The sequence below is a fragment of the Oncorhynchus kisutch genome, linkage group LG14 (genome assembly GCF_002021735.2).
Source record: "Oncorhynchus kisutch isolate 150728-3 linkage group LG14, Okis_V2, whole genome shotgun sequence".
Taxonomy (NCBI): Eukaryota; Metazoa; Chordata; class Actinopteri; order Salmoniformes; family Salmonidae; genus Oncorhynchus; species Oncorhynchus kisutch.
In genome coordinates, this window is record NC_034187.2 from 29,710,804 (window position 1) to 29,724,240 (window position 13,437).

Sequence of the window (13,437 nt, forward strand, 5' to 3'; positions counted from 1 at the left end):
TGTTGTCCCTTCGCAAACTCTATAACATCACTGATTGCTCAACTCCATCCCCCTGACCTCCCAGCCGCAATTTAAAACTTAGCTTTGTCTGAGCTCACACAGCTCTGCAGGAGAGAGACAGCATGTCGGTCCAACACATCAGAGTGGTAAAGGACGCCTTCCTCATGGTCTAATGTTAACCCTTTTCACATGCACTGCTTTTACTGGTCAAATCTCCAGCTCATTTATTGTCTGGAGATGGTTCCACTTTATTTTTGTTGCGTCTTGTTTCACGTTTTGTCACGTGCACAAGTACAGTGAAATAAATGCCTTTCTAGCTTTTACTAGACAAATATGGTCAACCCTTTCCACATGCGGTCACCTGGGAGGCATATGGCAGAAAGCTGGTTGGCCCTCTCTGTCTGTCTCAGTGATAGAGCCGCTGTGAGGAAGCTGGTGGGGGAGTGAGACTGCTGGAGAGCAGAGCAGAGGTGATATACAGCACAGAGATTGTTCCTCAGTCGTCTACTGTTCTGGTCTGACCCAGCTCTGCCTGCCGGAGGAAACATGTCTGGCTGTATTTGATTAGGATAAATCCTCTCTGTTGCTCACACACAGCCACAGGTGACTGCACTACCTGGACAGGCCCAGGTTTGGGCACTGGGCAGAGCAGCTCTCCGTTCCAAGCAAAACTCCGCCGCTCCGGAGGAATTTGAGGCACAAGTGAAGCATTTCACCAGCACACATTTAATTATCCAGACCGTACACTGCCATGGCCCAGTGGTATCTCAGCCATCCCTTTTACTAAACACATCACATCAAACTACTTTTCCCATAATCCCACTGTCATCGTACATGAGAAACATGGGGCTGAGGGCGGGCTTATCCTCGAGTGGCGCAGTGGTCTGAGGCACTGCATCTCTGTGCTAAAGGCATCACTACAGACACTGGTTCGGGTTCCAGGCTGTATCACAACCGGCCGTGATTGGGAGTCCTGTAGGGCGGTGCACAATTGGCTCAGCAGACAGGCAGACGGGACAAATCCTTACCCCAAATGAGCATTATGATGTATTTGACATTTTAGCAGAGCATACATTTTGTGTATTTTTTTCCCGCCCGTATTAGTCCCCCATGGGAGTTGAACACACAACCCTGGCGTTGCAAGGACTTTCTCTACCAACTGAGCCACACGTTCTATGGCAGCCATGTATGCTCCCCATTTAACATTACATAGGGAATATTTACATAGCATTTAACATTACATAGGGAATATTTACATAGCATTTAACATTACATAGGGAATATTTACATAGCATTTAACATTACATAGGGAATATTTACATAGCATTTAACATTACATAGGGAATATTTAAACAATGCTATGCAACTGTAATTCTAGAATTAGTACAATATTCACATTTCTAAAAGTTGGCCTAACTCTCAATATGGCTTTGGTGTTAGTGTTTCTGGTTCCTCTCTGTGTCTGACTGTGTCATTGTGTTCAGTCCCAGGAGACTATGCTGGAGCACTGTAGACAGGCTGGCATCACCTGCATGGCCCTTGTCTCAGACAAGGACGGGAACTACATCAAGGTAATCATAATGAAAATGGATTTATATAGCGCTTTTCCAGATGCTCAAAGCTCTTTTACATAGTAACGGTTCTTTCCTATAACTGTATATGATTCTAAGTCCTGGCTGGAATGCAGCACTTTGAATCATTCTCTGGGCCAGCATCTGACTACGTAGTCTGAAATGTAATTTGCCTTTGTTGGCGACTTCTCCTACCTGTACAATAATTGGACTGCACCTGTGCTGTTAGCTTAGTGCATGTAAATGGTCTTGATATGAATTCCAAATGGTTTGACGTATACATTAGTTTGATATGAAAAATGAGAATTTAGAGTGAACGTTTTGTGTTGGAAGCAGGTCTGATTTTCCCCTCCCTGTCCCCCGTGTGTCCCCAGGTCAAGTCCTTTGAGAAGGAAAAGCAGTCAGAGAAGAGGATTCCAGAGTCTGACCTTGTGGATCACATTGTTCAGAAATGTCGGACCAAATTCTTTGAAGAGAGAAATATCCGGTGACAATGCGGTTTATTAACCCACGCACAAACTCTAAGAGACTTTCAGTGTTGTTGGGGAAAGAGACTCATACAGCTGTCTCTCCTCCAACAGGGAAACCTCTGAGACGGTCTCTCTTCAGAACACCAAGGGGTCACTCGTCAATGCCTCAGGTACGGTTGAACAGCCTTCTTCTCCACCCTGTATACAGGGATGACCCTCCATTACCATTGACTTGGTTCTGGGTTGGATTTCATATGAGCGTCTGCATGGTGTTAGAGCTGTGTTGAATGGATAATTAAAGGGTGATGGTGACTATGTGAGCTGCAAGGTGATTTAATGACGGTGTTACATTTCACACCACCTCTAGCTCACATGCACAGTATATGTGAACCTTAATGCAGTACAATGGCCGTATGAGTCTGGGTAACAATTATGGCTTCTCAGTCTACTGGTGTCTGGGTGATGGTGTGAGAAGGCTGACAGCTAAGTCAGAGAGGAGCTCAGCTCAGGCATATTCCCATGGTCTCATTAGTTTGTGTGTGTGCGTGTGTGTGTGTACGTGCTGTGACTTGACAGGATCGTCAGAGCAGCATGGGAGCAGCGCCTCCAGTAACATCAATGTGTTACTTATCTCACCAGAGAAGGTGTCCTCCAGCGCCAGACGGCGCTACGAGACTCAGGTCTGTCAATCAATCACGCCGGTCACTCATACCTGTCCCGAAGTCCACTTTTTAACAGATTGAGCTCAGCCCAGTCACGCAGGCGACCACGACCATGTTTTTTTGTGTTTTTTTCACCCTCTTCTTTTCAGATTCAAACCAGATTGCATTATCTTGCTAGCAATTTACAGAACAAGAGCAATGACATCGAAGTTCTGGCTGTAAGTCATTTTCTGTTTCCCCCGCTTTACACCTTATCTGTTGAATCCATGTGTATAATAGTGAAATCAGGACAGAAGTTAGCTGATAGCTATAATAGCAAACATCGGCGTGCAGTGGGATTTAGAGTTCCCCTGGAGGTAGATAGCTACAAAGTGATTCCAGTTGTCGCAGAACAATAAACAGAAAACAAAAGGAGAGGGCAAGTCATTTGGAGCTAAATTGCTACCATATTTAGTTTATTTGTGGTTTTGGAGTAAATTTGAAAGGAGGTATTCACCGAGTAAATTATACAGCGTAGTATTTACTGATACGACATACTCCAAATACATTTGTCATTCCATATGTTTGTGTCTGGTTCCCATCAGAGTTATAGGCTAGATGCTGGAGCGTGAGGTATTGAATTTGAAACATTACAGACATAATCGCCTTGATGCCGGTATGTATTTACTCAGAGCTAGAAGTCTGCCTCCAGATCACGTCATCAGTAATCCTACCTGCCTGTCATAGGTAATACCCCTAACTAAAGAGAAATGCAATTTTCTCAAAATATAATATAAAGGCATAGATGGAACATAAGCTGATGGTTCTATGATTTCCTGCGAGGGACCTTTACAGTAGTGCCCTTAGTGGTGGTGAGAGCACCAGGAATGAGGCAATGTTCTGCTCACAGACTAAATCGATACAGCACAGTGTGCAAATGAACTTCATCACCTTTAGCTGAAGGAACTGAACCTTCTGTTTTTTGTTGCCACTGTGCAATGCGTCTTGATATTTATAGTTTATTTGGTTGCTGTGGTTACATTTACTTCCTTTAGAAAACAGACAACATGCTATGTACAGTGTGGTCTGGGAGTACATGGTGCGATAACATCCATTGTCTTTGGAGTCTTAACGCACCTCCCTCTGTTCCGTCCCAGGTGGACCTCCCGAAGGCAACTCTCATCAACTTCCTGTCATTGGAGGTCTGTACCCAGCTCTGCTTATCATGACCTATCTGAAACAGTCAATAAAGGATATCTTGGTAGGATAGAGGAGGAAGGAAGTCCTGTTTCCTTCATTGTCACCTTCACTCTGTCCTCCGCCAGCAGTCCTGCTAGGAACCTTTAGGTCACCTGCCCTGTCCCCCTCGCACAAACACCACAAGTTACCAGCTGGGACAAAGTGTAAACTAACATTCCAAACCCAGGAACCCCTGGCTTTCATAAATACAAAAAATTAGAATGTCAATTATATGGTGTTAAGAAACATGTTCTGAACACAAGCAGTGTTGCATAACTAAGCAAACACTTGCGCCAAATGAATGGTGGTCCTATACAGTTCCCCTCTCACATCACACATGTGGATTTGTGAGTGTCAGAGAAAACACTTTCACTGTATAAAACAAATTACAATACACAGTGTGTGTGCCCAGACTCACAGGAAATCATGCATCACACAGACTAATTACCCCGCAGAGCAGTGAGGGCCTGGGACTCGCATATCTATCTTTTATACTTCCCACCATTTAACTGCAGATGGGGGAGTGAATGTACACACAGTCTCCGACACAGTAACTACAGCCTACATAAACAGCCCTGCTTGTTTGATCGCAGCCACTATGTTGAATGTCTGATTGCTGGTTTCTCTCTCGCTCTCTCTTTCTGCCACTCTTCTCTCCAGTTTGATGGAGATGAGCAGTTCAACATCAGCGTTAAACATCTGCTGTCACGTCTCCCCAAGCAGCGCTATCTCAGGTCCATCTGTGAGGAGATCCACTGCTTCAAAATCCTAAAAAGGTACGTAGCTGTTTTTTTCAGGCCCTGTGTGTTCCAGGGCAGGCAAACCCAGGCCAGCGAGAGTGTGAGAGCAGGGCAGTAGACCCCATGACCCCCTGTGCCCTCCCAGGTTCTGACTCAGGCCTTGACATGAAATCTGAGGAAAACGGTCGAGAGCATTAAAAGCCCTTTAAAAACCAGACTTCCTTTTATGACCAGCAAACACCAGAAAACCCCAGCCCACACTCCAGGTCCCCAGCCCACACTCCGGGTCCCCAGCCCACACTCCAGGTGTGTGGATGTCAGTCAACTCTTCAAACAGAGCAGATCAGAGATAATTACAGTCTATAAAACACCACCAACTCCTCAGATGATCAGATTTCCATTTGGGGTAAGGATTTGTCCTGTCTGTCTGACTGCTGTCTGAGTTTCTCCATTGTGAGTGACACCCATAGCCCTGGGCCAGGTCACAGGCACCGTTAAAGCTCCACTGCAGGCTGTCTGTACATGGGACTGGGCTAATATCAACCTCGCTACCTATAGCCCTGCTCAAAGACTGGGCTAAAGCCTCTCCATTTTTGGTTTTCCCTGCCTAGTTTTATTTAGATGCTCAGAACAAGGAGCCTATGTTGGATTTGATGGATGTTCTCTTTCATGAATGGAGATGACACAGAAGAAAGCAAGAGCCCATTTCTCTGGCTCTTTCAGGGCTCTTCATCAACCATCCAGAGCAGTTGGTTTTAATCTCCTGTGTGTCTCATTCACCGATGAGGGGAAAGTGTTTACTGATAAATTACCGTAATTTGCTAACAATGGAGATATTCACAGTGGGTTTTATGTGTTTGTTTTCGCTTGAACTAGGTGACTGAGAGGGCCAGATTCAATGCCTTGAGAAGGTATTCACACCCCTTGACTTATTCCACATATTGTTGTGTTACAACCTGAATTTAAAATGGATACAATTGAGATTTTCTTTTGTCACTGGCCTAAACACAATACCCCATAATGTCAAAGTGGACTTATGTTTTTCAAAATTTTTACTAAAAAATGAAAAGCTGAAATGTCTTCAGTCAATAAATATTCAACCTCTTTGTTATAGCAATCCTAAATAAGTTCAGGAGTACAAATTTGCTTAACAAGTCACAAGTTGCCACGGACTCACTCTGTGTGCAATAATAGTGTTTAACATGATTTTTGAATGACCACCTCATCTCTGTACCCCGCAATTAACTTTTTGTCCTGAATACAAAGTGTTATGTTTGGTGCAAGTCCAATACAACACATTACTGAGTACCACAGCCCATATTTTCAAGCATAGTGGTAGCTGCATCGTGTTATTTGTGTTTGTAATCGTTAAGGACTGAGCAGTTTTTCAGGATAAAAAAGAAATGGAATGGAGATTGGCACAGACAAAATCCTAGAGGAAAACCTTGTTCAGTCTGCTTTCCACCAGACAGTGGAAGATGAATTCACCTTTCAGCAGGACAATAATTGAAATGTTGCACAATCCAGGTGGGGAAAGCTCTTAGAGACTTACCCAGAAAGACGTACAGCTGTAATCGCTGCCAACGGTGCTTCTACAAAGCATTCACTCGGGTGTTTGCAAAAATGTCTAAAACATGTTTTCACTTTGTCATTGTTTGGGTATTGTGTTTAGACGGGTGAGTGGGAGGGAAAAAATGTAATCAATTTTGAATTCAGGCTGTAACACAACAAAATGTGGAATACGTCAACGGGTAGGAATACTTTCTGAAGGCACTGAAAGTGGTCTAAAGGCCACAGTAGTAAACAGTCGCCTGGCTGCAACGTGCCTATATACTACTCTGCCCATATGGCCCCGCAGTCATTGAACAGCAGCTACAGCCACTCTTTCATTTACTTGAAAACAGACTCGTAACTCGCTGCCTGCCAGATCATCTGAAATACCCTGTGAAAGAAAGGGCCACTAATGATGGTGACAATGAAATAAGAATAGTCCAATTAGGCTGTTTTTCCACAATGAGCCGGCCAGTTAAAACTTACCAAACCAACTTTACCTGGTGTGGTAGGCTTTCACAAGAAAGCAGTTATAGGTTATGTTGTTTGTCGTTGATGTCCATAGCAATTGTTATGCATTCCCTTTACATATGGAAACGTATACACAGAGAGTACAAAACATTAAGAACACCTAACTCAGAACAGCATCTATTCGTCGGGGCATGGACTCTACATGGTGTCAAAAGCGTTCCACAGGGATGCTGGCCCATGTTGAACACAATACTTCCCACAGTTGTCAAGTTGGCTGGATGTCCTTTGGATGGTGGTCCATTCTAGATACACACTGCTGAGTGTGAGAAACCCAGCAGTGTTGCAGTTCTTGACACAAACCGGTGCATGTGGCACCTACTATCATACCCCGTTCAAAGTCACTTACATCTTTTGTCTTGCCCATTCACCTTCTGAATGGTAAACATACACAATCCAGGTCTCAAGGCTTAAAAATCCTTCTTTAACCTGTCACCTCCCCTTCATCGAGACTGATTTGAAGGGGATTTAACAGGTGACATCATCAATAAGGGATCATAGCTTTCACCTGGTCATTCTGCCATGGAAAGAGCAGGTGTTTATAATAGTTTGTATGCTCTGTGTACTTCAACATAGCTTGCTAATGGCCACTTGCAGTTGTTTGGACAAACATTGCGTTATTGAGAAATGGGCTTTGGTATTGGGACTTCATGAGTGTGTTGTCTTTGCAGGGCTGCTGTGGTGGTTTTGTACAGCTACAAGGACGATTACTACAAGATTCTTCTGTGAAACCAAAGATGTTACTGCTCAGGACAAGCTCCAAGCTGCTCCCAGCACAACAGGCTTCCTGTGGCACTTTTCTATATAGAGAAACTGTATCTGTTTAGAAAGATGACTTTCCTTTTGAGACTGTGAACCTAAAGGCAAAAGTGAACTTTTAGTTTTAAATTGTGATCCAGTTACAATCAGCTCTGAACCTCACTGCATTTTGTGCTCCTCCCTACATCTAGAAGGCAAAAAAATGGTTTCTAATCTTCTTACTGTACCTACCTTAATGTGTAACGGTTAATGTACATTCTGAAGAGGAATGTTTTTTTGATTGCAGATAAAGTGTTGCTATATTTCCAAATAAATGGCCAATTCCATATTTTTAAAGTGACATGATGAATAATGGCATTAAATCTCATATTTTCCCTCAGTTTGTGGTTCTCTTTTGTGAGATTGCAGCATTCTGTGGGAACAAAGAATGTAGTCTTTAACAAAGCAGCTCCAACCATAGCTGAGGAACTTGATGAATAGCTATGGACTGTGGATATTCTATTACTGAGATATCTATGGGGTTTTCGACTGACTTCTACGAATTTCCATTTTCCTGTTGAATGTGAACTCCGATGGTATGGAAAAACCATTATGCTGTAAGACACTAACCTTGGAAAGAAAGGCACCTCAAATAGGTGATTGAGTTTTCAGAGCAGTCTTCACTTCCTCATGTTGAGGTTTATGAGCAAATGGTGACTGACAAGTTGAAACAGAGGCACTGTCCACAGTGTGAAGGCTTCAGGTTGTCCGTTCAACCCTTCCTGGCTCAGTATTTTTCTGTCTGTCATTTTATGAAGCCCTGACTGAGGTCTGGCCATTGCATTCCTCATCCATAGAGTCCTCTAAACCAGGGATCATCAACTAGATTCAGCCACGGACCGATTTTTTTTCTTTTTCTTCTTGAGGATGGTCAGGGGGCCATAACATAATTACAAATAATTTGTAGACTGCAAATTGACAGCAAGAAGCCTAAACCAATATATTTGACAAAAACATATTTTGAACCTTGCTTACAGAGTGATGGAGTGCTGCATCAGATGACCTGGCCTCAACCCAATTGAGATGGTTTGGGATCAGTTGGACCATTGGAACACTCCTGTGTTCCAATGGCATGGTTTGTTAGCTAATCCAACTTTATATTTTTAAAAGGCTAATTGATCATTAGAAAACACTCTTGCAATTATGTTAGCACAGCTGAAAACTGTTGTGCTGATTACAGAAGCAAAATCTTCAGATGGGGCCACAGTGTCTCCTGACCCATCCTGTCTCAGCCTCCAGTATTTATGCTGCAGTAGTTTGTGTCGGGGGGCTAGGGTCAGTTTGTTATATCTGGAGTACTTCTCCTGTCTTATCCTGTGTGAATTTAAGTATACTCTCTAATTCTCTCTCTCTCTCTGAGGAGGACCTGAGCCCTAGGACCATGCCTCAGGACTACATGGCATGATGACTCCTTGCTGTCCTCAGTCTACCTGGCCGTGCTGCTGCTCCAGTTTCAACTGTTCTGCCTGCGGCTATGGAACCCTGACCTGTTCACTGGATGTGCTACCTGTCCCAGACCTGCTGTTTTCAACTCTCTAGAGACCGCAGGAGCGGTAGAGATACTCTTAATGATCGGCTATGAAAAGCCAACTGACATTTACTCCTGAGGTGCTGACTTGCTGCACCCTCGACAACTACTGTGATTATTATTATTTGACCATGCTAGTCATTTATGAACATTTGAACATCTTGGCCATGTTCTGTTATAATCTCCACCCGGCACAGCCAGAAGAGGACTGGCCACCCCTCATAGCCTGGTTCCTCTCTAGGTTTCTTCCTAGGTTTTGGCCTTTAGTTTTTCCTAGCCATCGTGCTTCTACATCTGCATTGCTTGCTGTTTGGGGTTTTAGGCTGGGTTCCTGTACAGCACTTTGAGATATCAGCTGATGTAAGAAGGGCTATGTAAATAAATTTGATTTGATTTTGATTTGATATAACTGGCCTTCTTTAGACTAGTTGAGTATCTGGAGCATCAGCATTTGTGGGTTCAATTACAGGCTCAAAATGTCCAGAAACAAATAACTTTCTTCTGAAACTCGTCAATCTATTCTTGTTCTGAGAAATGAAGGCTATTCCATGTGAGAAATTGCCAAGAAACTGAAGATCTCGTACAATGCTGTGTACTACTCCCTTCACAGAACAGCGCAAACAGGCTCTAACCAGAATGGAAAGAGGAGTGGGAGTCCCTGGTGCACAACTGAGCAAGAGGACAAGTACATTAGAGGGTCTAATTTGAGAAACAGACACCAAGTCATCAACTGGCAGCTTCTTTAAATAGTACCTGCAAAACACCAGTCTCAACAGTGAAGAGGCACCCCCGGGATGCTGGCCTTCTAGGCAGAGTTCCTCTGTCCAGTGTCTGTTCTTTTGCCGATCTTAATCTTTTATTTTTATTGGCCAGTCTGAGATATGTCCTTTTCTTTACAACTCTGTTTCGAAGGCCAGTATCCTGGAGTCACCTCTTCACTGTTGACGTTGAGACTAGTGTTTTGCGGGTACTATTTAATGAAGCTGCCAGTTGAGGACTTGTGAGGTGTCTGTTTCTAAAACTAGACACTCTAATGTACTTGTCCTCTTGCTCAGTTGTGCACCGGGGCCATCAATTTGATGTTATTTAAATGGATCATAAATTAGCTTTTCTTTCAAAAACAAGGACATTTCCAAGTGACCCCAAACTTTTGAACGGTAGTGTGTGTGTGCGTATATATATATATATATATATATATATATATATATATATATATATATATATTAGAGGTCGACTGTTTATGATTTTTCAACGCCGATGCCGATTTATTGGAGGACCAAAAAAGACGATACCGATTAATCGGCCAATTATTATTATTATAGAATTTTTTTGTAATAATGACAATTACAACAATACTGAATGAACACTTATTTTAACTTAATATAATACATCAATAAAATCAATTTCGCCTCAAGTAAGTAATGAAACATGTTCAATTTGGTTTAAATAATGCAAAAACAAAGTGTTGGAGAAGAAAGTAAGAAAGCTGTGCTATGTAAGAAAGCTAACGTTTCAGTTCCTTGCTCAGAACATGAGAATGCTGGTGGTTCCTTTTAACATGAGTCTTCAATATTCCCAGGTAAGAAGTTTTAGGTTGTAGATATTATAGGACTACTTCCCTCTATACCATTTGTATTTCATTAACCTTTGACTACTAGATGTTCTTATAGGCACTTTAGTATTGCAAGTGTAATAGTATAGCTTCCGTCCCTCTCCTTGCTCCTCCCTGGGCTCGAACCAGCAACACAACGACAACAGCCACCATCAAAGCAGCGTTACCCATGCAGCTACTAGAACAACTACTAGAAGGCTCAGAACGAGTGACGTTTGAAATGTTATTAGCGCGCGCTAACAAGCTAGCCATTTCACTTCGGTTACACCAGCCTCATCTCGGGAGTTGATAGGCTTGAAGTCATAAACAGCGCAATGCTTGACACACAACGAAGAGCTGCTGGCAAAACGCACGAAAGTGCTGTTTGAAAGAATGTTTACGTGCCTGCTTCTGCCTACCACGCTCAGTAAGATACTTAGATGCTTGTATGCTCAGTCAGATTATATGCAACGCAGGACACGCTAGATAATATCTAGTAATATCATCAAGCATGTGTAGTTAACTAGTGATTATGATTGATTGTTTTTTATAAGATAAGTTTAACGCCAGCTAGCAACTTACCGGCAGTCTCCTGAAAATAAGAATGTGTTCTTAACTGACTTGCCTAGTTAATTAAAGGTATAATAAAAAAATATATTGGCAAATCGGCGCCCAAAAATACCTATTTTCCGATTGTTATGAACTTGAAATCGGCCCTAACTAATCGGCCATTCCGACTTCTAATATATATATATATATATATACACACACAGTGTATATATATATATATATATATATATATATACACAGTGCCTTGCGAAAGTATTTGACCCCCTTGAACTTTGCGACCTTTTGCCACATTTCAGGCTTCAAACATAAAGATATAAAACTGTATTTTTTTGTGAAGAATCACCAACAAGTGGGACACAATCATGAAGTGGAACGACATTTATTGGATATTTCTAACTTTTTTAACAAATCAAAAACTGAAAAATTGGGCGTGCAAAATTATTCAGCCCCCTTAAGTTAATACTTTGTAGCGCCACCTTTTGCTGCGATTACAGCTGTAAGTCGCTTGGGGTATGTCTCTATCAGTTTTGCACATCGAGAGACTGACATTTTTTCCCATTCCTCCTTGCAAAACAGCTCGAGCTCAGTGAGGTTGGATGGAGAGCATTTGTGAACAGCAGTTTTCAGTTCTTTCCACAGATTCTCGATTGGATTCAGGTCTGGACTTTGACTTGGCCATTCTAACACCTGGATATGTTTATTTTTGAACCATTCCATTGTAGATTTTGCTTTATGTTTTGGATCATTGTCTTGTTGGAAGACAAATCTCCGTCCCAGTCTCAGGTCTTTTGCAGACTCCATCAGGTTTTCTTCCAGAATGGTCCTGTATTTGGCTCCATCCATCTTCGCATCAATTTTAACCATCTTCCCTGTCCCTGGTGAAGAAAAGCAGGCCCAAACCATGATGCTGCCACCACCATGTTTGACAGTGGGGATGGTGTGTTCAGGGTGATGAGCTGTGTTGCTTTTATGCCAAACATAGCGTTTTGCATTGTTGCCAAAAGGTTTCATCTGACCAGAGCACCTTCTTCCACATGTTTGGTGTGTCTCCCAGGTGGCTTGTGGCAAACTTTAAACGACACTTTTTATGGATAGCTTTAAGAAATGGCTTTCTTCTTGCCACTCTTCCATAAAGGCCAGATTTGTGCAATATACGTCTGATTGTTGTCCTATGGACAGAGTCTCCCACCTCAGCTGTAGATCTCTGCAGTTCATCCAGAGTGATCATGGGCCTCTTGGCTGCATCTCTGATCAGTCTTCTCCTTGTATGAGCTGAAAGTTTAGAGGGACGGCCAGGTCTTGGTAGATTTGCAGTGGTCTGATACTCCTTCCATTTCAATATTATCGCTTGCACAGTGCTCCTTGGGATGTTTAAAGCTTGGGAAATCTTTTTGTATCCAAATCCGGCTTTAAACTTCTTCACAACAGTATCTCAGACCTGCCTGGTGTGTTCCTTGTTCTTCATGATGCTCTCTGCGCTTTTAACGGACCTCTGAGACTATCACAGTGCAGGTGCATTTATACGGAGACTTGATTACACACAGGTGGATTGTATTTATCATCATTAGTCATTTAGGTCAACATTGGATCATTCAGAGATCCTCACTGAACTTCTGGAGAGAGTTTGCTGCACTGAAAGTAAAGGGGCTGAATAATTTTGCACGCCCAATTTTTCAGTTTTTGATTTGTTAAAAAAGTTTGAAATATCCAATAAATGTCGTTCCACTTCATGATTGTGTCCCACTTGTTGTTGATTCTTCACAAAAAAATACCGTTTTATATCTTGAGCCTGAAATGTCGCAAAAGGTCGCAAAGTTCAAGGGGGCCGAATACTTTCGCAAGGCACTGTATATATATATGTATATATATATATATATATATATAAATACACACACACACACACAATATATATATATATACACTATACTATGTGGTAGATGTCCTAACCGAAAACTATAATTTGTGAACAAGAAATTTGTGGAGTGGTTGAAAAACGAGTTTTAATGACACCAACCTAAGTGTATGTAAACTTCCGACTTCAACTGTGTATATATATATGATTTTCTTTTACTCTGAAAACTTGGGGTGCCAAATAAAACTTGCCACTGGCCAGTTGGGGAACCCTGCTCTAGGCTTTGAGAAACACCACACACAGATCTCTGGCCACATCCTCTAACACAACACAGATAAGCAGAGCATAGCAACTATGC

General features: G+C 42.4%; 1 protein-coding gene across 1 annotated transcript in view; it reads left to right on the forward strand.

The window, feature by feature from the left end:
* LOC109904529 (eIF-2-alpha kinase GCN2-like) overlaps positions 1 to 7,878 on the forward strand; it is a 31,305-nt gene extending 23,427 nt beyond the window's left edge. The window contains 8 exon segments of the mRNA XM_031789202.1: positions 1,485 to 1,571; positions 1,946 to 2,058; positions 2,153 to 2,211; positions 2,618 to 2,721; positions 2,853 to 2,921; positions 3,840 to 3,884; positions 4,582 to 4,697; positions 7,412 to 7,878. Coding sequence (XP_031645062.1) covers positions 1,485 to 1,571; positions 1,946 to 2,058; positions 2,153 to 2,211; positions 2,618 to 2,721; positions 2,853 to 2,921; positions 3,840 to 3,884; positions 4,582 to 4,697; positions 7,412 to 7,469 — 651 coding nt within the window. The 3' untranslated portion in view covers positions 7,470 to 7,878.
* Positions 7,879 to 13,437: the final 5,559 nt, after the last annotated feature.